We start from the raw sequence: 27,859 nt of genomic DNA, 5'->3' as shown, positions 1-27,859 counted from the left end.
AGTACGGTAATCGGCAATGCTAAAAAGACCAGCCCGAAACAAAACAAAAAAAAACAAGGTAGGTAGGAGGACAAGGGAAAGCGGGTGTAAGAGAATTAGGATAGGTGTAGCAGCAGCAGAGTCAGATAGCGGAAGTTATAAAAGAGGGTGTGCTGAAATGGCAGGCCGAGTAGTAAAGTGGAACACGAAGAGGTGAAAAATAATTCAGAACTGCAGGAGAACGGGTACGTGACATGAATACGACCGAAAGATGGAGAGCAGAGTCGACGAACGATATGATGGGAGTAGCCACGTAAGAGGAAAATGGCACGTTTACTTTGAGTTTGCAGCGAGGTCTATACCTTTACTGTAGAGGCAGTGGTGCCAGATGAATTGTGAAAAACGATTACTAGATTAGGTGTTTGTGGGATATGAAGAAGAAAGGTAGAGGTATGGGAGTTAGTAGGTTCGCAAATAAAGCTGTGTGGAGAAGTGAAAGTTGTTGATATAATTAGTCAAAGACATCTAGACTAGAAAAGGAGTTAATTACGACGCGAAAACTTGTCAAAGACAACTACTTTATCCCTTTAAAGCGGTGCGAGAGATCCAGGATTGGGGTTAGCTTGAATATGTAGTCCGGGTCAACCCAGGAATGACGGTAACGATGACGTCAGGCGTAAACAAATCCTCATGACATCACGCTAAAATACAACCAATAGTTGTTTACCGGATGACTTTTTAATTACTGCTCGAAAAATACAAGTTTTCCAACTCCCGGACGTTTTATTACAAATTATTTTTAGCGTAAGTCAACTTTTAAACTCTAAGTTAGCCCTATTGTTTCACACACACAAATAGTATGTATGCGTATATATATATGTTTGTGTGTATGTGTGCATAAAAACGAATTAAAAACTTCATTCAGTGTTTTATACCTTCGTCAATGAATGTATTTTGTCCTGCTTTCTTTTTGTTTTTAATTTTTGGCCACTTATCAGTCTTGTGTCTTGTCTTCTGTTTTAATTCTGTTCATTTCTAAGTTATTTTTCAGAATTATAAATCGATCTCAGTACTTGGTGGGTACGTCATGCTAACCGTCAATGTTTGTGTTATTTGGTAGATTTATGAGAAACAATTTAGCTTTGTGGTTTGTTGTTTTCTATAAGATTCATTGAATTAGGATTTTTAAAAAAAGTATAGCCTGTTGCACATTGTCTTCGAAAATCTTATCTTTAGACCTATCTTTAAAGTTTGCGCATAAATTTCATCATCTCGGGTGCATAAACTAAATGAATACTTAATTATTTTGTGAGGCAAGTGGAAATTCAGGAAGAGATTGTTAAATAATAATTCCTTTAGGTACACGGTTTCACTTTACAAAGTACAGTTTTATCAATTAAATCAAGTTTCCCACAGTTATGACGATCCGACCAGGATTTGAACACGGGGTGTCAATTTCAAACAGCAGTGAATATAGAGCGCCAAACCAGATATTTTAAAATAAAAATTGACTGGTGTTTAGAACTTATAAATATTTACTTCCTAATGTCATTAACCTCACAAAAGTAGAATCGTCTCTCGACCGTCTGCTTATGGGAAATGTAAAATATCAACTTGGATTTCACGAAAAGAAACAAAAAAAAAAACCGACATAAAATATATCCAGGTATCTCTTTTACTTGTTTCAGTAATTTGACTGCGGCCATGTTGGGGCACCGCCTTTAGTCGAGCAAATCGACCCCGGGACTTATTCTTTGTAAGCCTAGTACTTATTCTATCGTTCTCTTTTTGCCGAACCGCTAATTGACGGGACATAAACACACCAGCATCGGTTGTCAAGCAATGCTAGGGGGACAAACACAGACACACACACACATATATATGTATATACATATATACGACGGGCTTCTTTCAGTTTCCGTCTACCAAATCCACTCACAAGGCTTTGGTCGGCCCGAGGCTATAGTAGAAGACACTTGCCCAAGGTGTCACGCAGCGGGACCTTATAAAATGTATATATAAATATGTGTTCTCAAATTTATTCATATACACTGATATCCCAAATGTTGTTTCCAAAACGTGTGTAATCATCTATTATATTATTCGATGCATTCCTGCATTTCTGTCTTTTGTCCCTTACACCTAAGGAGGTAACTTGAATACAGGAATATATACAAAAAAAGAAGGGTGGACGAAGATCTATTTATAAATATATCGATAGATAGATAGTTAAATGAAAGTGAAATAACCTTAGCAAATAGCTGTGGATATCACACTTTTTTTTTTGTACGCGTGGCAGACCAAAGGCCTGAGCCATACTAGGACATTGTCTTTAGTAATTTAATTTTATTTGGTTTATCTAGATAGAAGAAATAATAACAGTTGTAAAATTGCACTCCTTAGGTAATTTTCATAACAAACTATATCTATTCAACATCTATATTTAAATTTGTTTCTGAGATGCCACAGGAAGCTACCAATTATTTGTTGGTGAATCCGTTTCAATAAATATAACACGGCGTATTATCAGTGGTCTTCCCTTGCCACCCCTAATTACTTTCGTTTTCTAAAAACGTACCGCCATGTCTCGAAAACTGCGCAATTAGGGTGACGTATGTATATATCAAATTATACAATCAATCAATATATATATATATATATATGTGTGTGTGTGTGTAAAGACGGAAGCGTACCAAATGCACTCCACCCCTATTGCTTTTCCTACTGCAGATTCCGACGTTTTCAGCAACGGAGATACCAATTCTGGCAAAAAAATCAGCATTCCAAACTTTCAGTCCCCCCCCCCCCGCCAATTTTCCGCTTTTCACTTTTTTTTTCGAAAAAAATTTTTTTTTTTTTTTTGGTGGGTTGGGATTCCACTTAGCTTTGGTCGGCCTGAAGCTATAGTAGAAGACACTTGCCCAAGGTGTCACTCAGTGGGACTGAACTCGGAACCATGTGGTTGGTAAGTAAGCTACTTTCCACACAGCCACTCCTGCGCCTATATTTGCCCATTTTTTTTTTTTTTTCGACGGTAATGCTTTTCTCTGTGTATATATAGATGTAGATGCTTTCCTAAATAAAATTGTACTTCATTTTTTAAGCAATGGGGCGATACACACGCACTCAACTGAGGGCAACTTTATAGTTGAAAAGCTGTAAGCTAATGAAGTTCACGAAATAATTTTTCTTATTTTAATTTCTTATTACTGATCTGTACTCGATTTAAGCTTTGTTGTGAAGCATATATATACTGAGTTTTAACACCTAGTTATTTGTATGTGTGTGTGTGTGTGTTCTTTTATTTTACATGTTTCAGTCATTTGACTGTGGCCATGCTGGAGCACCACCTTAATGTACGCTTGAGTGTGTGTGTGTATTCCTCTCATAAACTTGTGGAACTTTTCACATTTTGTTCATGATCTCCAAAATTATTAGCTTGTTATTATTTTCTTTGAAATGGTAAAACTTCCATTCAAAGAATTTCGGAATAAAGATTATTTCTCCTGCAATTAATTTCTTAGCTATTATTGTTATTGGATTGAGGTGGGGTTTGTTCGTAAATTCCGTTTGTATCATCTGATAAATCACAAGAGCCTTATCGTCTGTCAGCTGATAATGACGGCATTCATAAACGTTAGCCAATTTCTTGGACGAAGAAACTAGATTTCTAAATATATCTATTGTCACAGCTGTGTCAGTAACTTGTACGGAGTAGTGATTAGTCATGAGGTTTTTAATATATTTTGTGCAATTTCAAAAGATGTGTAAGTCTGCATATCTACGCAATTGTGCTCCTCCCACTCGACTTCATAACTTTCAGAAAAATGGGTATTTTTCAATGAAATTTTCTACGAATACCTTTCTGATGGCGATTATATTGGAATGTAGTGTGAAGAAGAAAAAAATGGTGGGTTCACACTCATACGTACTGACCCCCCACCCTTTTTTTTTTCGAAATTTCAAATTTTATTTAAAAAAAAAAAAAAATATTAATAATTTATTTTTATAAAATTGAGTCGAATGGTGGGACTGAAAATTTCTGTGGGTAATATGATACTACTGCTCTACCGTCATGAAAGACAAACAGAATAATGCAGTTGGGGATACATTATTGCTGAAAAGACATGGGAGAAAAGGAGTGAAATGGAATGGTTAAAGTTTTGTCAATATAAATGTGATGTATGTATGTGTGTGTGCGTGCATGCGTGCGCCTATCAAATTTTTTTCACATTAAACTCTGATATAATCATAATCTATACCATCTGAAAGGTTTTTGTAGAAAATTTCATTAAAAAATATCGATTTTTAAGTTATAAGAAAACGACGTGGAGATTGGGACATAAGGTATACCATTTACATTAGCTTTGTATTTACTTACTTTAGCGGAACAAAATAAAGTATTAGAAGCTTTCGGGTCGTTTATTAAAGCAATTTTATTTCTACATATAGTATCTTCTTAACATTTTATTTAATCTTGAACTATTAAGGAACTGTTCTGCATCTATCTAAACTTGATTTTTGATTATAACGTACTACTTTCACTTTGTTAAACTAGAATTTTTTCCTTCCACCTTTTTGGTTCCGGAAGATTTTGGGGGGTGTAATTAAGAATTATTTTTGAGGAGCATATTGTTTAATCTGTGGTTGTTGTTTAAAATGCGAAGATACGATTATAGTATATTTTTGTTGTTGTTTAAGGGCTTGTTCACCCCACCCATTTTGTTATTCACTGTGCATATAAGGATAAATATTTTTCAAGGGCTTTTCGGCAAAGTGAAACTGAATGAAGTTTCAATGAATGAAAGGCGAAAGAAAATCATAATCGTTGATAATCCGGCGATAAAAATTGTCAGTAAAATTAAGTAATGCTTTTTCTTCTGTGAAACTGGAACTTTATAAAACGATAATTACACCCAAAATTTGAAATCTTCACTCTCGCTTCTCTGACCGAATTTTCAGCCTTGTAGTCTTGGATTCGGTTCTAATGTTACTTTTCAGTTTGTGAACACGACCTGAAAATGGAAATATTGGCATTATTCTGCATTATTCGAATAGGTACCCCATCTCCACTCAATTTTTTTCTGATACTTATATTTTTGACAATAGAAATTACGATTTTGCCAAAAAAGTTAATTTTAGCCTGTCCAACTTTTTTTCTTTTTTTTTAACTTCTTCCAGATTGATATCATTATTGTTATTGGCTGAGAAGGAACTATCACTGAAAAGTCGGGCAGAGGTGGCAAATGTGTACATCGGATCTGTCATCAACTACTGTAGGGCCTTGTCCCGGTCCCTTTTGGACTGCATTGGAGTGTATACTCTTTCGCTTTTTGTGGGAGGAACATGTTCCAATGGTCAAGTGGTCCATCTGCTGTCAATACTTGTTGGGTGGTGGACTGGGCATGCTGTGGTTGATGCTAATTTAGTCAAGGACATTATCTTCTCCTCAAATCTCAAGAGTCTTTCTTAGGATTCTTGCAGAATACTGGATGGCATTTTACTACAGATCAGCAATGCGTGTCTCAATTCCAATATCCTTCAGCCTCTTAGCTAGCTGTCTGGGTGTTGTGCACCAGTAACCACAGGTGATAAAATATTCAGTTTTATTGTCAGTTACTTGTAGCAAGCTATAATAATAAAAGAATTAATTAAAATACACGTTCCTCTTTATCATTTAACCCCTTAACATTTAAACTGGCCATATCAGGCTCACATATTCTACCTGTTTTTGTGTTCAAGCTGATTAGATTCAGTTTCTCAGGTCTACCTTACAATGTTATTCTAAAGCTAAAGTCACATCATCAAAATCTCGGAGCTATTAGATAATGCATGATTAAGTCAAAATAGTGTGAATTAATAAGCTTTGCATTTGATAGAGTAATCTGAATACCAAAAGGTGAATAAATGAAAGACATGTATATGTATGTGTATGGATGCACTCATACACACCTGTAATCTGCTATTACTCTCAGTGCTCTCACATGTCTACCATAGCCTCCCTGAGCCACTCCTATATCTCTCACCATTGCCTACTACAGTCACCTCTAACCATTCTCTAGCACCATCACCCACTGTATCTTTAAGATATGTTCCAACATATCTCCACCAACATCTCCTCCTTTCCTTTCTTTTCTATCTGGAGTAGCTTCATATCTCCTCTACGGCAACACACCTGTCTCTATCCCTCTATTATACTTTAACCTTTCATCAACTGGCACAAAGCCACCCCTCTCCATACGGCTTCCACTTCTAGTCAGGGGATCTTTGTCTTGCAAGTTACTTGATGACCCGACTGATGCTGGTGCCGTGTAAAAAGCACTGAGTACACTCTATAAAGTGGTTGGCATTTGGAAGGGCATCCAGCCATAGAAACTGTGCCGAAGCAGTCAAGAGAGCTTGGTGTAGTCTTTTAGCTTGCCAGCACCTGTCTTTGATTTCTTGTACTCTGAATTGCTTGTTTCCATTTGTCAGCTTATATACTGCACACACACTCATTGTTTTCAAAAGTATTAATTAAAAACATCAATTTAAAGTATTATATAAAAGAATTATTTTGGAACAGCAACACAATTTCCAAATTGTTTGTTTCCAGTTGTCAGCAGGTAAACTGCACACACCTTCATTGTTTGCAAAAACATTAAAAGTGTTACTTAAAAGTATTATTTTGGAACATTGCTTAAACAGCAACGCAATTTCATGACTTCAATTGTATAGAGCTTATGATGTTTATAATAATATTACCACGAGAACCAGAAATGAGATCAAAAGCTTGAGTTTGAGGCAGCTGTTTTTGCACATGTTGTTCACAAAGGCTTTTTAATGAAAGAGCATATGTATAATGATGTTTCCTTCAAACAAATATATGCATATATACATAATACATACATATATGTACATACCTACATACATATGTATACACAACTGATGGAAGCATTAAATTTAAATTTATGCAAATATGTTTATTATATATGTATTAAGATATATATATATTCATACACACATACACATATAAAACCACATGTTAATTAATGATATATATGTATATTCATACACATATACAGATACACACATATTTGCATAAATTGAAATATATTACTTCCAGTTTTAAATAAATTGCTTCCATCTTTCTACCTGCTGATTTAGTAGCAGTGTTCTAATTAGGCCGGATACATGTGTGTATATGCACATACACACACGCACATGTATATATATACATATATGATTGTATGGGCAGGATATCTGATCTCAGTGATAACATACAGCACTCTAAGGTTATCTGCACTGATCTTTAAGCCTCTTGCTTTCTTTTTCCATCAGATTCTGCCAATATCACAGTTTGCAGATATTAATGTCTAAGGAATGAATTTCCTTGATAGACCAGTCAAGTATCCTAAATGTTCGTTATCAGCACTGTTACTGAAAGTGCATTGTGGGATATTGTCTTGTAAGAGGAAAGCTATGGCTGCCATTTTTTTTTTTTTTAATCTGGTATAATATTCTTTGGCTACTCTTTATTCACAACACTATCAACACTTAGATATTTTTTGCACTTAGTGTGTAGAACAGGGAAGATAGAGTGTTCATTGCTGGAAAGGTTTTTGGGACAATTTTCATATTAAGTTGGTAAATATGAACCAATTTTTTTTTTTCAAATTCCATCCCTATTTTAGCAGAAAATATGATTAATTCCAGTTGTTTCTCAACATTGTAAATATTTTGAGCATAGATAGAGCTTTAGAGTATCTACAAGTAAATTATGGGTTACATTAGCATCTCTTGTTGTAGACTTTATGACAGTCATGGGCAAACTGTGGCCCATGGAATGAAAAGTTTACTCTGAATTATTTTAGTAGAAAGGCATGCTTGATAAGCCATGTCTCTTGTGGTCTATTTTTAGAAAAAAGTTATCCCTACTCATTAGGATATAACCTGCCTACAATGGCCTTAGAGGAAGTAATTGGAGCAAGGTAAGAGTCTGTTTTTTGTCTGCAAGACACTAATTTCATTCTTGACCACAAGGTTTATTCTTATTATGACAAATCAGTTCTGTATGTCAATCTGGCCTCCCATAGTTTTTGCAGCTTTCCCACATACTTTCACAACTATCAGAGCATGAAGCATTTCTCACAAATGCAGGTTCATGAGATGGTCGTGTTCTGTAAACAGTTTTGAGTAGGAACCAGAAAGCGAAGTATGGACATGCAATGTGCACACTGAATTCGTGAAATAGAAGAAAAGAATCACAATGTGTATGTCAAAATAAAATAGAAAAAAAGAATAAAACAAGTTATATGATGGTCTGTCAGCCATTTTTGACACCTCTATCACGCAGCTTTGCTGCAATTTTCCGTTGGTAAAAGTTTCAATATCTATGAAATAGATTTCACTTTGGTACAGTATTCTTGCTTCATTGTGTCTAGCTATGTTGCATCCTGATTAGAATCCTTACTTTCATTCCAGAACTTAAACTATTTTTTTTTGCTGGGAAGGGGCTCTTTTTACTATGATGTAGTTTTTTTTTTTATCCTCTTGTATACAGTTTTTGATTAGAAGTAAATATGGTTTATATTGGCTCAATATCATCATCATTTAACGTCCACCTTCCATGCTAGCATGGGTTGGACGATTTGACTGAGGACTGGTGAACCAGATGGCGACACCAGGCTCCAATCTGATTTGGCAGAGTTTCTACAGCTGGATGCCCTTCCTAACGCCAACCACTCCGAGAGTGTAGTGGGTGTTTTTACATGCCACTGGCATGAAGGCCAGTCAGGCGGTACTGGCAACAGCCACGCTCAAAATGGTGTATTTTATGTGGCACCTGTACAGGAGCCAGTCCAGCGGCACTGGCAACGACTTCGCTCGAATGTCTTTTCACGTGCCAGGAAGGCAACGCTGGTAACGATCACGTTCAAATGGTGCTATTTACATGCCACTGGCATGGAAGCCAGACAGCTATATAAAGGAGAAATTCCATTGGACTCAACTTTAATTCTTTCATCCTTTTGAAGTCAATAAAATAAGTACCAGCTGAGCACTAGGGCTGAGTAATCAACTTATCCTTTGCTCTGAACTTGCTGGCCTTTTGCCAAAATTTGAAACCAATATGTGAAGTACAAGATTGGAGGTTGAGGTTATGGTATTACATTTCTTTCATTAAAATCGTTTCAACAATGCATTGTTCTTCGAATCAGCTTTCTCCTTTCTGGTTTTGAGAAGCCTAATTTCTCAAGATTGGTATTTAGGCTATGTGTTACATATCCCAGTGCCCCAATAATTACAACTATAAACCTGAACTCGTAATCCCGATAGAGTAACTATAGATTTCTCAATAGTTTAGCCTAATTATTTTCTTGTTTGCTAATCTTAAGCTTTATGTTAACACATCTGCTAGGCAGCTGATTTCTCTTCTCTATCCCAAATCGTTATATCAGGTCTGTTGTGTTTACATTTTACTGAGGTTTTCACTGGGACATTCCACTAGTACTCCTTTTTAGTAAGAGTGGCGATGGCTTCCACCATACTGTCGGTTCTTATTTCTTTGTCCGCGAAGTTATCCTTTCGACGGATCTCGTTATACAGTGTCCTAGCTACAGCATCACGTCTTATCGCTAAGTGATACCGTGATAGCATTTTCGGACAACTGCTTATGATGTGGGTGATGTCTTTGGGGTTAACTCTACAAAGTCTGCATCGGTTGTCACATTTTACTGCTTTTCCTGTATCTATGTCCCTTTTGTGTACGTATGTAAATGAGAGAAAAAAAGGGTAAAAACATGTTTATATTATAGTTCCTATGTGCGTTTCACCATTATGGTTGTTAGGAGCCCCTGCAGTAGGTATTCCAGTCTGTAATTCATAATTAGTTGCACTGTTCAATATACACAGGAAGTAGACTGGATTAATGTCTATGTAGAACTCAAAACATAACAGTTAGCATCTGTTTGTACACTGTGTGTGTATGTGTGTGTGTGTGTGTGCGTGTGTACGCGCGCGCGCCAACCAACCGCAGTCGCCTCTGTCGGATCAGTATGAGAGAGAGAAAGAGATATGCCAATCTGACAGCAGTTGTGTGGTGGTGGCGCTGGTGGTGTCGGTTTGTTTACATTCTTATCGGTCTCTATGGTAGCTTTTGGATGGTTTTCAATGTAATCGGAAAGACGACTAGCATCGCAGGAATCGGGATGTCGATTGCTGTCTGTCACAGCCGTTTTTCGGGCCTGTTGCCTTCATTGTCCAGCTGTCGAAGTAGCTTAACTTAAGGGTGAGATTCGACTTAGTATATATATATATATATTTTAAATCCCTTCGTGTAGCTGATCGACGGATCTCGGGCGTTTTCGTAGTACCGGAGTATATCTTGATTTAAATGCAAAGACCAAATGCATCTTCCGTAATAGCTTGCAGATGTGATAAAGTTGTAGATATCAACATTCGGTGGTCGTGTTAGCAATGTCAGTCATTATTACATAAGCGAAATCCCACGCGTTTGCAGTGTATTCTTATATAAAATTCAGTATGAGTGGCGCTATTTTGATGAGTAAAAAGGATGTTTCATTTATTTGTAACACAAGAAGAAGAAAATGCACCGTCTACTTACTGATCTCGGCTTTGTTAGGTCGGCATATTGCAGAATTAGATGTTAAAAAGCATATTTTTGACGTTTCTCTTTCTCAACGCTTGTCTTCGCTGAAGGCGCGCGCGCGCGTATGTATGTGTATGCTGTCTGTCTGTCTATACGTGTGTGTATGTTCTTTTATTTTCAATTATTTGAAATTTATAAGGAAGGAACTGTTTCTAACAAAGATACGATATATGTATGCATGCATGCATGCGCGCGCGTAAATAAAAATGATTTCTAATTTAAGCACAAGACCAGTTATCTTTGAAGGAAAGTGGTGGGCTTATTCTGACTCCAGTAATTCTCTGATACTTTATTTTATCGACCCCCGAAGAAATGAAAAGCGAAGTTGATCTCAGCAGGATTTGAACCCAGAATGTAAAGAAACGGAACAAATAACCACAAGGCATTTTTTTTTTTTTTCTGATGTTCTAACAATTCTGACAGCTACCCCAAATAGAAAATAGTGTAAAAATGGATCAGAAACCAGCAATAAGTCAAATAAAGGAAAACAACAATGGCTGTCATATGTACATACACAGTACACATTTTAAAACAAAAGACAGGAAAGTGAACAGTGAAAGAGTCATAAAGAAGAAAAAGACGCATCGGCATGGCAGGAGCAGTTTTGAGGAATTTCTGGAAACCAGGAATTTTTAAGTCTCTAGATAGCTGACAACCGACTCATGTAGTTGTTCCCCCCCGTGCTGTGATAATTCTGGGCTTGGAAAAACGTCTCTGAAAGATATGGGTGGTGTGTTTTGGTTCTTATAAGTGTGTCCATGGGTGTTGGAGATATTGAATTCAACAAGTCGGAATAATTGTGGGTAATCTTCTACATGTATATTTGCATGCAATTTTTTTAAGGCAAAGAAGAATATACATACATAGTCTCTCTCTCTCTCTCTCTCTCTCTCTCTCTCTCTCTCTCTCTTTATCTCTCTCTCTCTCACACACACACAGGTAGATAGATAGATGAAAATAACATCAAGCAACAAAAATAGGGAGCATTCCATTTAGCCTTAATGATTTAATCCATTGTTGGAAAATAAATTGTCTTTCCTTCTCCCATAAACAAGAAGTGAACAAAACAACACGGAATCACATTGTTAGCTCAGCTATCATAATAAACACCTTTATCACTACCCATCATCATCATTTCATCATCACCACTGTCATCATCAACAACACTATTGGCAATATTGTCAGCAGCTGCAAGTTTATTAACTTCATCACCACTATTGTGTTCTGTCATAATACCACCACCACCACCACCTCTGCCACCACTATTGTCAATCTCCTTATCAATGCTTTCATTATCTCCATTGTCATCATAACTGCCATCATTGTCAGCACAATCATCACCATTATCATTATCATATATCTTCCGCCTCATTTAATACAGACTCGACAAAACTACCTTTGACACTTGTTTATGTTATTCACAAATTAGAAGTTACATCAGGAATGTTTATCTTTCACTAACTGTCTGTTTGTCAGTTTCGGTCTTGTTGGTTCCATTTGCTTCAATGATTGTCCAGTGAAGTTACCATTCTTGTAATATAAAATATTTTATACATACAACAACAACAGCAGCAACAAGAAGGAGAGGTGTTTATGTTGTGAGGTATAAGTTTAATATTTAACCCCCATATCAGTATAGTAGACATGATTAAAGGTGAGTATTTTGCTATTCTTTTCCAACTGTGGCTTATCTTTTTGTACATCATTATAGAATAAGTTAAGTTTACTTAAAAATAAAAGTGGTGAGTCTATAGCCACAGGCATGGCTGTGTGTTAATAAGCTTGCTTCCCAACCACATGGTTCCAGGTGCAGTCCCACAGCATAGCACCTTGGGCAAGTGTCTTCTACTATAGCCTCAGGCTCACCAGAGCCTTGTGAGTGCATTTGGTGGGCTGAAACTGACTGAAAGAAGGCGGTGAGCTGGCAGAAACGTTACCCCGCCAGGGGAAATGCTTAGCAGTATTTTGCCTGCCATTACGTTCTGAGTTCAAATTCCACCGAGGTCGACTTTGCCTTTCATCCTTTCGAGGTCGATAAATTAAGTACCAGTTACACACTGGGGTCGATGTAATCGACTTAATCCCTTTGTCTGTCCTTGTTTGTCCCCTCTATGTTTAGCCCCTTGTGGGCAATAAAGAAATATGAAACTGACTGAAAAAAGCTTGTCCTATATATGTGTGTGTGTGTGTGTGTGTTTGTCCCTTCACCGCCACTTGACGACTGGTGTTGGTGTGTTTGCATTCCCATAACTTAGCAGTTTGGCAAAAGAGACCAATAGAATAAGTACCAGACTAAAAAAATAAGTACTGGGGTCAATTAATTCGATTAAAAATTCAAGGCAGTGCCCCAGCATGGGCTACAGTCTTATGACTGAAACAAGTAGAAGATAAAGGATATACAAAATATGTCGATTGAAAGAATGATTAAAGACAACAAAAAACAGGACAATAGTAGGGAATTCCAGAAAGCAGCAGTTCAAGGAAAGATACTATTAGAATAAAAAGGCCTTATGGGCATATAGGAAGCTCAGCAGAGAAATGTTGTACCTGGGAAGAGAAGCAGGTGACACATATAAAGGTTTTGATGGAAGATGCTAAACAAAAAAGTTCCTGAGAGCAATGGCCATGGAAATACTTTGGAACAGATACAATGAAGATGCATTTCAGTGATGAAGCAAAGACCCAACCTAGTAGCAAGAAGAGTTCCTTGATATTTTGATGCAAATCCTCTTCAATTGCTGTTTTCACGGTGCCATCATTGAGAACAGTTGGTCTTTCTGATCAACACCTATCCAGAAGACTGAAATCTTCGTTTCTGAATTTGTTAAACTACCTTTAGCATTTCCAAATATTTGCACCATCAGGATATACAATACTTGCTGCATTGATGCCCTTACAAAATTCGTAAAGCATGCAATGTTGAATATACAACTCACTAAAGTCCTTGTCTTCTACGGGCTTTCAGATGGAGCATATATGTTATACAGTGTATGTCCACATTAACATTTGGTCATTAACTCTATGCTGATGGTTGATGCAAGGACACTTTTTGTTGGCTTGTAAACTATTTGTGATATGATGGTCAGACTATTTGTTTGAAAATACACCATTACATTTCAGTATCCTTAATATAATATCTATAACCTAGAAACTAAGACATTTAAATTTTTGTATTAAGGTTAATTTAATGCATTTATTTATTTGTTTATTACAGGTGTACACATTCACTGACTGTCTATTGAAAAAGCTACTTCAAAATGAACTATGAAATAATGAAAGCAGGTTGGATGCATCGGCAGAGTAAGAATTGATTTATTTAATTTTGCATGCGTGTACACACACACACACACATTCTCTCTACCTCCTCCCTCTCTCTATCTCCTCCCTCTCTCACACACACACACACACTCACCCAGAAAGTGGAAACTCAAAATATAGTTGTAGAGTATGAATTTTTAATCAAGATTTAATTTCATGATTGAAAAGTTGCTCATTTGCAATCCAGATTAACAATGATAAGCATCAATATTCTATTGCAACTTGTAAAAATAAACTTTGCATTTTTGAACTTGCTTATTCAAGTAGATTAGCAGTGTACAAAGTGCAGCAATGACTAATAATGCTTTATTATCATTGTAGGAGGGCGTTGCCAGTGCTGCTGGACTGGCTCCTGTGCAGGTAACATGTAAAAACACCATTTGAGTGTGGCCGTTGCCAGTACCACCTGACTGGCCCTCGTGCTGGTGGCACGTAAAAGCACCCACTACACTCTCAGAGTGGTTGGCGTTAGGAAGGGCATCCAGCTGTAGAAACTCTGCCAGATCAGATTGGAGCCTGGTGCAGCCATCTGGCTCACCATTCCACAGTCAAACCATCCAACCCATGCCAGCATGGAAAGCAGATGTTAAACGATGATGATGATGGTGTAGGAATGTTCAACAGTGTAAACATTGAATTAGATATGTAACTGATGTTTTTGTTATTGTGTAGTGCCAAGTCATCTCTGATCAACTGAGTAGACCAGTGGTCAAACATCTTTCAACTGTGATGTTATTGCTATCTCATCCCACTTGATCAGCTCTGATGTTGTACATCTATAATGAGAGACATTCCAGGCATGACCACCATGTCTTTTTTAGCTCCAAGTCTGCTCTGATCAAGTGAGCAGACCTGTGATAAAACATATTGCAACTGTGACGTTGTTGTTGTTGTTGTCGTAAGTTCCTTCCACCTGATCAGCTCTGATGTTGTACATCTTTAATGACATTCCAACTTTGGTCATCCTGTCTTGATTAGTCTCCAGTCAGCACCGATTAATCAGATCCACCACAATCAAAGATACTCTGGTTGTGACTATCTCATCCTGTTGTTGTTACTGTGTAAGCCCCAAATCAATTCTGCTCAAACAGACCTTCAATCAAAAACATCCCATCTTGTCGTTTATCTCTCAGTTCAGTCCTGATCAAGTAGTATTAAACCCTTTTCTCCCTACAGTTCTTCTTTGGTGGCATTCTGTATTTGCAATGTAATGATGGTATGCCCCTATAGTAATGCTTCTATTGTTTTAGGTAGCATCTTGCATCGCTGGAAAAAGAATTGGTTTGTCCTCTACAAGAATGGCAAGCTACGCTATTTTGAGAGCCCAAACAGCCGCTGCTGTGACAATGTCTTGATGATCCCTTCAGCATTGGTGTGTATAAAAACAGGTAAACAGGTAAGTTATTTCTTTATTAGCACATAGTTATAGGTTTTCTGCATGTTGCTTTATTATTTTACTCTTTTGCTTGTAAAAGTCATTAGACTGCGACCATGCGTGAGCACCACCTTGAATTTTAGTTGAATTAGTCAACCCTAATACCGTTTTTATTATTTTTTAAAAGCCTTGTGCTTATTCTGTAGGTCTCTTTCGCAGAACCACTAAGTTACAGGGAAGTAAACACACCAACACCGGTTGTCAAGCAGTAGTGGGAGGATGGATGGACACACACACACACACACACAAATCTTCCTCTTGCACAACTTTCTTTTACGTAGATATCTTGGTATATCATTTCCTATCTGTTATCCTTCTAACATGTCCATATTGGTACAATCTCTTCTCTTGCATGCTACAGCCAATTCCTCTTGCATCCAATTTTCCTGTCATTTGTGCTCACCCCATTCAATACTACATTCCACTCAGTTTGAGAGGTCCTGTCTCTTGCAAGTACTTAGTTACTTCATTAGTGCCACTGCTTTGAAAAGGAGCATCCAGTGCACCCTGTCAAGTGGTTGGCATTAATAATAATAAAATGACAACAAAAGAATGAGACCTCGATATTATGTAAGTAGAGGAATATATATATATATATATATATATATATAAAGTGAAGTATATTGCCACTTAAGTGTGGCTGACCCTTAGGGGTGGATGTTACTGTTGCTTTTAGCCCCAGGAGGACATCTCCTCCAGCTGGCTTATCGACACACTACTGTGTCCTGTTTGTTTTGCCAAGGGAAGTTATCCCTTTCATCTCGATCTGTAGCACGAACGGACCCGGGTTTCAGGGCTATTTCCCTTTGTCAGCGTCCGATAGCCACCGATCTTCGATGAGAGATACAAATTCTTCGATATCAGTGAAGAATTTCACTGGAAAAGTATACATAAGGTTGCCAAGAATTTGTATCTCTCATCGAAGATCGGTGGCTATCGGACGCTGACGAAGGGAAATAACCCTGAAACCCGGGTCCGTTCGTGCTACAGATCAAGATGAGAGGGATAACTTCCCTTGGCAAAACAAACAGGACACAGTAGTGTGTCGATAAGCCAACTGGAGGAGATGTCCTCCTGGGGCTAAAAGCAACAGTAACATCCACCCCTAGGGGTCAGCCACACTTAAGTGGCAATATACTTCACTTTATCGTGCAGTTACTGTTAATACTTCATTTAGAGAATTAATATATATATATATATATATAGTATAGGACAATCAGTAAGTTGTCATAATAGAACTCAGAGGTTCAAATGCTGGAGCTAAGAACTTCGAGGCATTTTCATCAGCTATTTTGACGATAGACATTATGAAAAAGAACCCCCTCCCCGTTGAATAAAAGGGAAGTTACTCTCATAGGTATGAAAAATATCTTTTTGATATATATATATATATATATATATATATATATATATATCTTTTTGAGCTTTACAACTTATAATTTACTTATATTGTTATTTTTTTTTTTTAATTTCAACATCTTTATATCATACAAATAAATTATTCATACATCCATCTTTCTCCATTTTCTTTCTTTCAGTACTAATAATAGGTATATCTTTATGTTCTGAGTTCAAATTCCACCATGGTTGACTTTGCCTTTCATCTTTATTCTTCAACTATTTTTAGGTGGCTATTTCCAACCCACTTCCTTCACACCTGAACCGCAATTGTCTGATAGAATTGGTTGCACGGGAAAGAAAGTTGTTGTTGTGTGCAGAAAGTTCTGATGACACAAGGTAAAATATCCATTTTAAACATTAAAATCCCTAGCAAAAACCTCAGCTATTACCTTCTGTATATTTTTACATTTTTCGTATTCATTTGTCTCAATTGTCCAAAGCCAAATGTCTTTGTTATTCAGAGAAAGAGAGAAAGCATTGTACATAATTAACAAATTATTTTTAGAGCAAGTCAGTGACGTCCCTATATGTGGACACTCAGAAATAGCAGCCAAATTTTCCTTCAAATTCACTCAAACACACCATACCCTTCTTTCATAGAAAAGATTGTATGATGTGATAGGATTATGTAGTCTTGATTGCACTTGCTGGAAAAAAGACTGGATGGGCCCGACTAGAACGTCTTTGACCAATAGGTCTGCTCAGTCAGAGTTGATCTTGGGGCTAAACAACAACAGCAGCTATTTTTAATTATCATCAACTTCCAGAATACCTCGGATGGGGATGGGTGTTAATAAATATAAGGTAAAATAGTTAAGGGGAAGTAACTCTTGGTAATAAATGAATACCTTGTAGTATCTACAGTTATCGGAAATTAATATTCTTTTCTTCTCTAGGCACAAGCCCTGAAATTTTGGGGGAGGGGGTCAGTCGATTACTTCGACCTCAGTACGCACCTGGTACTTATCGATCCCGAAAGGATGAAAGGCAACGTCGACCTCGATGGCATTTTAGCTCAGAACGTAAAGACAAATGAAATACCGCTAAGCATTTCGTCTGGCGTGTTAATGTTTCTCCCAGCTCGCCACCTTATCGGAAACTGATATTGATAAATAAACTATCAGTTTGTAGCGAAACACAAAGAAGCCAGCGCCATTTTAAAACAGCGAGATCTTACCTGCAACCATTGCTATACGTGAGACAATAATGAGATCTCGCCTGCAACCATTATTGAAGGAAAAGACAACAACATTTTCCCTCTTGTTCTTGTTACCGTTCACTACATCTCTATTAATTTTGCTGTTACTAAGTGGTTTTCCACCGCATTTCTTAAAAATTGTGGTAGAGGCTTTGGTCTTGGGACCACACATGTCTAGAAACTGAGGTTGGGGGTAAGCAAGGGCAGAGGCTTCCCGTAGAAAATACAACTCCAGAAAAGCCTCATGATAGCAAAGGAGAATGGTTACCAGCCAGCCAGCCCAAAAGTTGGCTGCTTATGGCATTAAGGTAGATCTGGCTACCTTGGCTGCTTATGGCATTGAGGTAGCTCTGGCCACCCCTGTTAACGGGGGAAAAAAACCCGGATTTAAAACACTGGATGATGATGATGATGATGATATGCTTTAGGTTACTATCTTTGGTATGAATACTTCCTTTCAGATTGCTATGCTTTTTAGCACGTGTTTACCTGTTCAGATCCTTGCATAGAATTTTCACCAGTTATTTCCCTTGCATCATTTTCCTTATTGACTTTATTTACATTAATGACTTATTTTGTTACTATTAGATAATATATTTACGTTATAGTTAATCTCCTTCTTGTAGAAATAATTTAATTTTTTCAAGTTTTGTGCTGCTATTATTTGTGCTATGTTTTTCGAATTTGAAAAGTTCTTATTCTATGCAAGGTGAAAATTCGATAATACTTGCTACATTTAGGAAAATGTTTATTAACAGCCGAATAGAATGATTTCATTCTGTTAAAGTTAATTTGTTTACCTAAGTCTATTCTGCAGAGTGGTTGGTGTTAGGAAGGGCATCCAGCCATAAAAACCCTTCCAAAACACACAGAGCAGCCATAGGTAGTTTTTCTACCTGGCCAGCTCCTGAGAACCATCCTACCCTTGCATACATGGAAAATGGACATTAAACAATGATGACGACATATATTTATGTATTTGTGTATTTGTGATATATGGAGATGTGCATACATTTAGTCAAATACCCCTACTTACAAGTAAAATATATACAGGCATAAGCTGTATGTATGTGTATTGTGTAGATAGATATGTATATGTGTATAAATGATATACAGTGATGTGCGTAAATAAAAGAGTGTGTATATGTGTATACAGTATTTGTGGGTATCATAAAAAATATATATCAGCAAACAAACTAGTTACTGATGCATACTGATATCTGCTAACAGATAATAAATCATTACTGTTCTATTTCCTCATTGGGGAACAACTTCTTTGAAGTGAATGTGCGTTCATAACACATTCAATTTATTAGTATAAGGAGACTTTAAGACACCTAGTGTTTTGAAATTGTTGTACCTCCTCAGTCACAGCTACTACCAGCCACCCGGGATTACATCCCAATTGTATTTCAACTACCTTGAACTAATGAATTGAGTCCAGGGTGACTGGGATGTAATTGACTTAGGCACTAGAAGACAGAATCTAGACATAGCTGAAGTACATTAAGTGAAACCAGTTAAAGAATACTCTGAATTCAGTTGTCTTTAAAATGAATGCTCCTAAAACAGTGTTTCCCAACCTATTTTCCCCCAGGCCCCACTATAACGTTCCATAAATATGTATGCCCCACCAGTGATTGAAAAACAACTTTATTTTTAATATTTTGTCACAGTTATTATATTCCAGTGGTTCTCAACCATTTTTTAATCTATAGACACCCTTGATTACTGTTTTACTCTGGTGGACCCCCCCCCCCTTTTAGCTTCTTGGATGTTTAAAGACTAGTTTTATAGAAACTTCTTTCAAAACTCCTGTTTTGTTTTTCACAAATTAACTTATGTAGGCTTAACTATTTAACATGTTAGAGAAAGAACCCTATCTTTTTCTTCCAGTAAATACATCAGAATCAAAAATTTTTTAATGGACCCTTAATATACTATTGTGTGGACCCCAAAAATATTATATGGACTATCAGGGGCCATATGAACCCTTGCTGAGAACCATTGATTTAATACAAAAGAATCTACCGGTAACTCTTTTATTAAGTACTGAGTACAAAAATCAGTACATTATTGACTAAGAAAAAAACAAATGAATCACTGTATTGAGAACCTCGTGCCTGGCAGCTACGGGACCATGCCCTATCACCATTTTCACAGGCCCAACAAGTGAGGCATTTACCCCACATTGAGAATCACTGCTCTAAATTCTATCAGCTTTTTAAATTCCTCCTGCACCACCACCTTATTAAGAAAAGTTAACCTTGTGCTTTGTTGAATGAGATGAATGATATTCATTAAACTGCATAATTTTTGTATTTCACCAAAGTGCTTGGAAAATGGCAATTGAAGAAGCCAGAGCAGTTCGCCCAACTCGACGATTTTCAGACACATTCCGACCAGATCATCACCAAGGCATGGAGCCGCCACCTTCTTATGCTGAGCTTTACAACCAACCTCAGATTCTAACATATGCCACCAATGAGTATCCAACAGGCTATTCTGTGCATCATGTTAATAGTTTACCTTATGGTAAGTATACCATAAAGACAAGTACACACATACCACCATTATTATTATCATTATTATTATTAATAATAATAAGGCGGTAAGCTGGCAGAATCATTAGCATGCTGGGTGAAATGCTTAGCAGTATTTCGTTTGTCTTCATGTTCAGAGTTCAAATTCTGCTGAGGTTGACTTTGCCTGCCTTTCATCCTTTCAGGGGGGGTCAACGAAATAAGTACTAGTTGAGCACTGGGGTCAATGTAATTGACTTCTTCCCCACCAACAAATTTCAGGCCTTGTGCCTATAGTAGAAAGGATTATTATTACATTAGTTTCTCCGGGCTTTCATCAGTTGGGTGAGATTTCTTGAGGCAGCATTATTCTATGCCAAGATGCCATGTCCAACCACTAGGCTGTGGAGATATGTTGTTTATATGGGACTAAATGCCTCAGCTGCTCAGGTTGTGTCAATGTGAACACACAGGGAGATGTGCACAAATACACATGTGCACGCATGGTTGGTTGGTTGTGGTTGGCACTCCGTCGCTTACGACTTCGAGGGTTCCAGTTGATCCGATCAACGGAGCAGCCTGCTCGTGAAATTAATGTGCAAGTGGCTGAGAACTCCACAGACACGTGTACCCTTAACGTAGTTCTCGGGGGAGATTCAGCGTGATACAGAGTGTGACAAGGCTGGACCTTTGAAATACAGGTACAACAGAAACAGGAAGAGAGAGTGAGAGAAAGTTGTGGTGAAAGAGTACAGCAGGGTTCGCCACCACCCCCTGCCAGAGCCTCGTGGAGCTCAATAAACACTCAATAAACACTCACAACGCCCGGTCTGGGAATCGAAGCTGCAATCCTAACCACTGGGCCATTGCGCCTCCACTGTGCACACACACACACTATGAAATTTGGTACACAGACACACATATATTTAGTCAAATACATCTGTCTACATAAGTAGAATATTTACAGGTATAAGTTTACATCTCGTTTAACATACAGGTATAAGTTTACACCTTGTTGAATATACTGGTAACAGCTTACACTGATTGAGTGGGGTGGTATTTGTTTGCATGATGACTGTCTCACAAAAAAATAAAGCATTTTATTTTTTGAGACATATTTGTCCAATTTGGGTCAGTTTGTCTTCATGACATGTTCTGATGACCTCACTCAATGAACCCACCTTTGGCTTTGACGACAGCCGCCAAGCAGCCTCAGAACTGGCCACTGGCCTTCATCAATATCTCCCATTTTTAGGCCCCTGAAGGTCCTGGTAATTCCTACCCTCAGGATGTTAAAGGATAATAATGGTGATGATGTATATATATTTCATGTATTTGTGTATATGTGATATATGGTGATATGCATTTATTTAGTCAAATATGCCTATCTACACACATGTAAAAGATATACAGATGTAAGGTGTATATATGTGTGTGTGTGTGTGTATTGTGCAAGAACATATGTACTGATCTATATATGATATGTGTGGCAATGTGCATATGTGTGAGTGTGTATGCATTGGATGCAGTATGTGTGGGTATCATATATATTGTAAGCAAACGTAGAAGTGCCAAGTGAGTCAGTAGAGTGCTCAGCTAAACTTTACGAGGTGCAGGGTTCAAATCCCTGTAGAGGCTTGCTGGCCACTGTTTTCCATCTTCTAAAGGATATTTACCTAATTTTCTAAGCTGTTTTCACAGTCACCCTTGGATTTGAAAATTCCTTCATTTTCTGTAGAAGATCAGCATCATCACTTGACATCTACTTTCCATGCTGGCATGGGTTGGAAAGTTTGACTAAAAACTGGTAAGCAGAGGAGCTGCACCAGGTTCCAATCTGATTTGGCTTAGTTTCTACAGCTGGATGGTCTTCCTAATGCCAAACACTCCAAGAGTGTAGCGGGTGCTTCGTACATGCCACCAGCATGGGTACCAGCTATGAAATACTGGCATTAGCCATGACTTTGATCTCAGTTGGCTTGATAGGTCTTCTCAAACACAACATATATATATATATTTATCTCAGATGGGGGCAGGTATGGCTATGTGGTTAAGAAAATTGCTTTGAAATAACAAGGTCTTAGATTCAATCTCGTTAACATTTATTACGAGTGTTGTTTCTCATAACCACATGTTGCCTTGACTTTTGAGAGTGGAATTGAGTAGATGGAAACCACATGGAAGTCTGTTGGATACTTCAAAGATAGCTAAATGAAAAATCCATCAATATCATCCTCTCCCTCACTTTTCTGTGTACCACTTTATCACGCTAGTCCAACACAGTTCAGTGCTTGGTCCATTACTCTTTTTAGTTCTGATACATGATCTGGAGTGTATTCATGAAAATGAGCTGCCCTCGACCCCCAACCAGTGGCACAAATAAAATTGCCTGGAGAAGAAAATGCAGCAGTTAGGTTAAACAGAAATCTTGTAAGAATAATAGCCAGGGAAAGTCACCTGATAGTGATATGTCAGCCAATGACATAAAACTTTTCCTGTTTTTGTGAAGGAAAAACAATGAATTAATGCATGCATTGTATTTTGGGAATTGTAACCTGCCTGCATAAAAGTGATTTGATATTCTGAGTGTAGTCAACAACAACAAGGCTATATGAGCTGAATATATTTTCCTAGTATGCTAATTGGGTTACATAGAAGCAGCTGGTGAATGTGACCTGGGCTTTATTGTCAATAGTGATTAGTATCAGACAAACCACATTTCAAAAATCATCAAGAAGGCTGAGGGTATCTCAGTATCATTCAGTAAGATCTTTATCATCTATTCTCAACAGGGTAAAAAGACATTCATGAAGCTTCTACTTACAGTTAATTGTCCTGTTCAATGTCCCTTCCATGAACAAACTCCCTACTGGCTATCACACCTTCTTTGTATTAAATCTTAGTACAGCATGACTTTCTTGCAAAGATCTAGCTACCCTGCAGGGATCATTAGCTAAAGACATCTGGCAATGCTACACAGTTCTAATTCTCTTCTCAAACACTATAGTGACCATTTGACTATTGCTAGCTATCTTATAACAGTATCCCCTATGCCTGTTCAAGTGACAGGCAGAATGATGATTTTTAGGAAATAGATAATTAACTATATGTAAAGGGTAAAGGATAAAGACCCCCTTTGGTCATGGGGTTGCACCTAGAAAGTTACCCTCTGAGGAACAAGTTCAGGCAAAGTTGCTTATGGAAGACCAGCATGCCACCGATGTTATCCAAGGGAAAAGCAAATACTGATACAGTTTGGCACCAGTGATGTTGCTACTCATTTCTACAGATGAGTGAACTGGAGCAACATGAAATGAAGTGTCTTGCTCAAGAACACAACACATAGTCCAGTCCAGGTCATGATTGTGAGCCTGACATTCTAACCACTGAGCCATGTGCTTTTGCTGACTATACATAAAAGCTGCATAAATGTCTTTTATCCCTTTTGTTACCCTATTTCTATTGGAATACGCTGCCCTTCATTCAATTAATTTTGAAAATAATGAAGAATATAGCAAAATAACATTTAGTCATTATTAAGCTGGTGTTTGGAACATTAATTTTGATATAGACACAGGAGTAGCTGTGTGGTAAGACGCTTGCTTCTCAACCACATGGTTCCAGGTTCAGTCCTACTGTTTGGTACCTTGGGCAAATGTCTTCTACTATAGCTTCAGGCCGACTGAAGCCTTGTGAGTGGATATGATAGATGGAAACTGAAGGAAGCCTATCATATATGTATATGTATATCTATGTGTGTGTGTCTTTGTATCTGTATTTGTCTCCCCCCCCCCATCACCACTTGACGACCAGTTTTGGTGTGTTTACGTCCCCATAACTTAGTTCAGCAAAAATGACTGATAGAATAAGTACCAGGCTTTAAAAAATAAGTTTTGGGGTCAATTTCTTCAACTAAAAACCATTTAAGGCGGTGCCCCAGCATGGCTGCTGTCAAATGACTGAAACAAGTAAAAGATAAAAGCTAGTTTTCTCACAAATGCATTTTCTCTTTGCATCCATGAGAAATATTTTTTATCTTTTTCTTATTTTGTTTTTCAGGTACCAGACAGATTTACGTACAAGAACCTTATCGCCAGCGTTATACTGGCTGTGACGTTGCAATGGGCGTGGCTACCGGTGCTCTAGTTGGGTCGATGCTATGGTCACCATTTTTGTGGTGGTGGTAAACGTCATTATGAACGACCCTGTTAAGATTTTGCCCTGTATTATTCCACCTTTCTTTTCTTTTTTGTCTCCCCTCATTTAAATAATTAAAATGTAGATCATTAAATGAGTTTGTAGATATTTAAACACAAGCATGATGGTTCTGGTCATTTTATCACATATTGAATATGATAAAGTCACATTTGATCTTATTGTAAAATCATTTGACTATATAACATTAGATACATTCTCAATGCATTCGAATTGCTTTAATTTAGTTGTTCTTTTGTTTATCTCTTAGTAGGGAGTATCTTTATCTGACGATGGACATGGGCATGGATCCAGATCCAATTTCCACTGTCCAGTGTACAACACTTTGGTCTTGGTTAAATAGTGCCACTTAAAATTTGATAGAAGAAAACATTCACATGTACACATGCACACACACTTAAATAAATGATAAACGAACAAGAAGTAGCAAGTCCAATGTTACATGATCTGTTACTTTGTCATTTTTATCAATTTCATATTATGCTTTGTACCCAACTAATGTTTCATTCTAAATAATGTAAATATATTGAATTCAAACTCTGAGTCATTAATATTCCTGTATACCTAAGCAAAACGTTGATACACACACCACGTATGCAGACAGTTATAGATTACAAGATTAAATTTCAGAAGCTGTTATTCAAATTTCATGTTAGTGATTCTCAGTAATGTGAAACTTGCAATAGAGGTTAGTGAAATTTCCAGTTTGCTTTAAATAAGATAAAACTCTACGATATGCACTGAGCACTCTTCCCTCTTCCTTGATCACGCAGTATTTTTATTTCTTTTCTTTCTTTCATATATATATATACATGCATGTGTGTGTATGTGTGCATTAGTGTGTTTATATCAGGTGGACAAGATCTAATATGTCTGACATAACTATCTCCCCTTAACTGTTTTGTTCACTTTCTATTTTTTTTTTTTATATAACTGACCATACAAATGCCAGATTAAGTATGTACTTGGCTTGGTATAATTGACTAAAAGCTGTGAAGACAGTGATATGATGTGGCCGCAGTCTTACGCAGTGAAACAATAAGAGTGCTATTTAAATACCTGTAATATACTCTGGATTTAAGAGAAGAGATAGAAGCCACAGCAACACAGAATAAATATTTGGAAAAAAAATATTAAAAAAAGACTGATAAATATATTTCTAACAAACCCAAGTGTTTATATGTCTTCCTTCCCCTGCCCTACACATTTACCATGTACCTAGTAAGAATTTGTTCTCAATAAGAATGTGCAAGATTACCAGCTGCTTTCATACACCTGCTTTTGTACCCCATAGTTTTGAGTTCAAATCTTGCTGGGACTGACTTTATTCTTTTCCCATTCTTGATTGATAAATAAATTACAGTTAATGGATTGAGGTTGGTTCAATCAGTTGTGCCTTTCTTCTTGCAGAAAAATACTTTTCTTGTATATAAAAAAAATAAAATGTGATTTTTCTAACTCTTTTGCACTTATTTTATAATTTTTTAATCAGAGTGGCTGTGTGGTAAGTAGCTTGCTTATGAACCACATGGTTCCGGGTTCAGTCCCACTACATGGCACCCTGGGCAAGTGTCTTCTACTACAACCCCAGGTTGACCAAAGCTTCATGAGTGGATTTATTAGATGGAAACTGAAAGAAGCCTATCACATATATATGTGTGTGTGTCTTTGTGTTTCTTCCACCACTACTTGACAATCAGTGTTAGTTTGTTTATGTTCCTGTAACTTAGCAGTTTGGCAAAAAAAGACCAATAGAATAAGTACTGGTCTTGGCAAAAAAAAAAAAATGAAGTCCTGGGGTTGATTAGTTAGACTAAACCCTTTAAAGTGGTGCCCCAGCATGGCTGCAGTTTAATGACTGAAACATGTTAAAGATAAAGGATATTTATACATACAGGCACAGGAGTGGCTGTGTGTTAAGTAGCTTACTTACTTAAAGTGCCTCATTAAAGTTATTGTGTTTTTTTGTAAGAGGAGAACCTCAAATTTGTTTAATGTAAGAGGTTTAAAACCTCAATGTGTTTTGAAAAACAACAATGTTTCCAGGAGGCGGCAATCAGCGGGCGTTGTTTGTTCTCCCCCATCTTGTATCATTTCATAAACATTAATGTTCATTAATGTTTACGTCCAGCCTGCAAAGCTACCTCTGTGTTCTGCCCTCGTGGTAAATTTAATGAAATAAAGTAGCTTGCTTACCAACCACATGGTTCCAGGTTCGGTTCCACTGCATGGCACCTTGGGAAAGTGTCTTCTACTATAGCCTCGGGCCGACCAAAGCCTTGTGAGTGGATTTGGTAGGCGGAAACTGAAAGAAGCCTGTCATATATATCTGTGTCTGTGTTTGTCCCCACAACATCGCTTGACAACTGATGCTGGTGTGTGTACGTCTCTGTAACTTAGTAGTTTGGCAAAATAGACTGATAGAATAAGTACTAGGCTTACAAAGAATAAGTCCTGTAACTTAGTGGTTCGGCAAAATAGACTGATAGAATAAGTAGTAGGCTTACAAAGAATAATTCAATTTGTTCAACTAAAGGCGATGCTCCAGCATGGCCGCAGTCAAATGACTGAAACAAATAAAAGAACGTATGGTGCAAGCATTTGGACTAGGATTTCACTCTAAGCATAACTTCTTCCCACCACTTGTGAAGGCTCTGAAAATGATCATGGGTGTTGCCTGTTGTCCTTCAATTAAGTCACGAAAAAAAACAACTTAAAAATAATTTTTAGTTGAAGATATGCCAATTATATCCAGCCGACCTTTCATCTACATCCAGGACCACATTATTCAATGGGTTTTCCCCATTATAAGATAATGTGCTTTGAGGGATATTTAACTGCTATTTCAAGCAGTTTGAGCAACTCTGTTTTGGAACCATCATTGATGTATGTTGTCTTATGCTGTGGTGTGATACACCATGTTGAAACTCAGTGCAGTAATTAAATCCAGTAATTAAATCTAGTAATTAAATGAGGAAGATGAAAATAGATAATGATAATTGAGGGGTTATTAAACTTTGTGATTAGGAAAACAATAGCAGGCAGAACCATTAGAATAGCGAACAAAGTGCCTTGTAGTATTAAGTTTTGTCCTTTTTTCATTTTGAATTTGAATCCCATCAAATTCAATTTTGCCTTTCATC

At 37.3% G+C, this 27,859-nt stretch overlaps 2 protein-coding genes and 1 long non-coding RNA gene across 10 annotated transcripts in view; 1 reads left to right on the top strand and 2 right to left on the bottom strand.

Moving 5' to 3' along the window:
• The window catches only part of LOC106878096 (sulfotransferase 1C4), a 62,356-nt gene extending 34,732 nt beyond the window's left edge, over window positions 1–27,624 (bottom strand). Inside the window, exon 1 of the mRNA XM_052974633.2 lies at window positions 26,913–27,624. Coding sequence (XP_052830593.1) covers window positions 26,913–26,946 — 34 coding nt within the window. The 5' untranslated portion in view covers window positions 26,947–27,624. The remainder of the gene's footprint in view (window positions 1–26,912) is intronic.
• LOC106878100 (pleckstrin homology domain-containing family B member 2) lies at window positions 152–26,174 on the top strand. Of its 8 annotated transcripts, XM_089337622.1 has the most exons (7): window positions 712–783; window positions 5,161–7,949; window positions 13,842–13,927; window positions 15,196–15,341; window positions 17,008–17,117; window positions 20,312–20,514; window positions 24,561–26,174. In XM_089337622.1, exons 3-7 carry the CDS (start codon window positions 13,885–13,887, stop codon window positions 24,686–24,688), a joined length of 630 nt encoding a protein of 209 aa, XP_089193748.1. In that variant the 5' UTR covers window positions 712–783; window positions 5,161–7,949; window positions 13,842–13,884; the 3' UTR covers window positions 24,689–26,174. The 8 variants fall into 8 exon arrangements, with proteins under 8 accessions (XP_089193749.1, XP_089193748.1, XP_014782690.2 ...); XM_089337623.1 differs by lacking the exons at window positions 712–783; window positions 5,161–7,949 and adding an exon at window positions 152–224; XM_014927204.3 differs by lacking the exon at window positions 5,161–7,949.
• LOC149131862 (uncharacterized) lies at window positions 3,164–10,690 on the bottom strand. The gene is made up of 2 exons (XR_016237439.1): window positions 10,583–10,690; window positions 3,164–4,994 (listed from the first exon to the last, which is right to left on the bottom strand). It is a non-coding gene; the product is annotated as an uncharacterized LOC149131862 (long non-coding RNA).
• Window positions 27,625–27,859: the final 235 nt, after the last annotated feature.

This window comes from Octopus bimaculoides, chromosome 19 (genome assembly GCF_046866305.1).
Source record: "Octopus bimaculoides isolate indiv1 chromosome 19, ASM4686630v1, whole genome shotgun sequence".
Classification (NCBI taxonomy): domain Eukaryota; kingdom Metazoa; phylum Mollusca; class Cephalopoda; order Octopoda; family Octopodidae; genus Octopus; species Octopus bimaculoides.
This window is presented reverse-complemented; position numbering and strand designations above follow the sequence as displayed.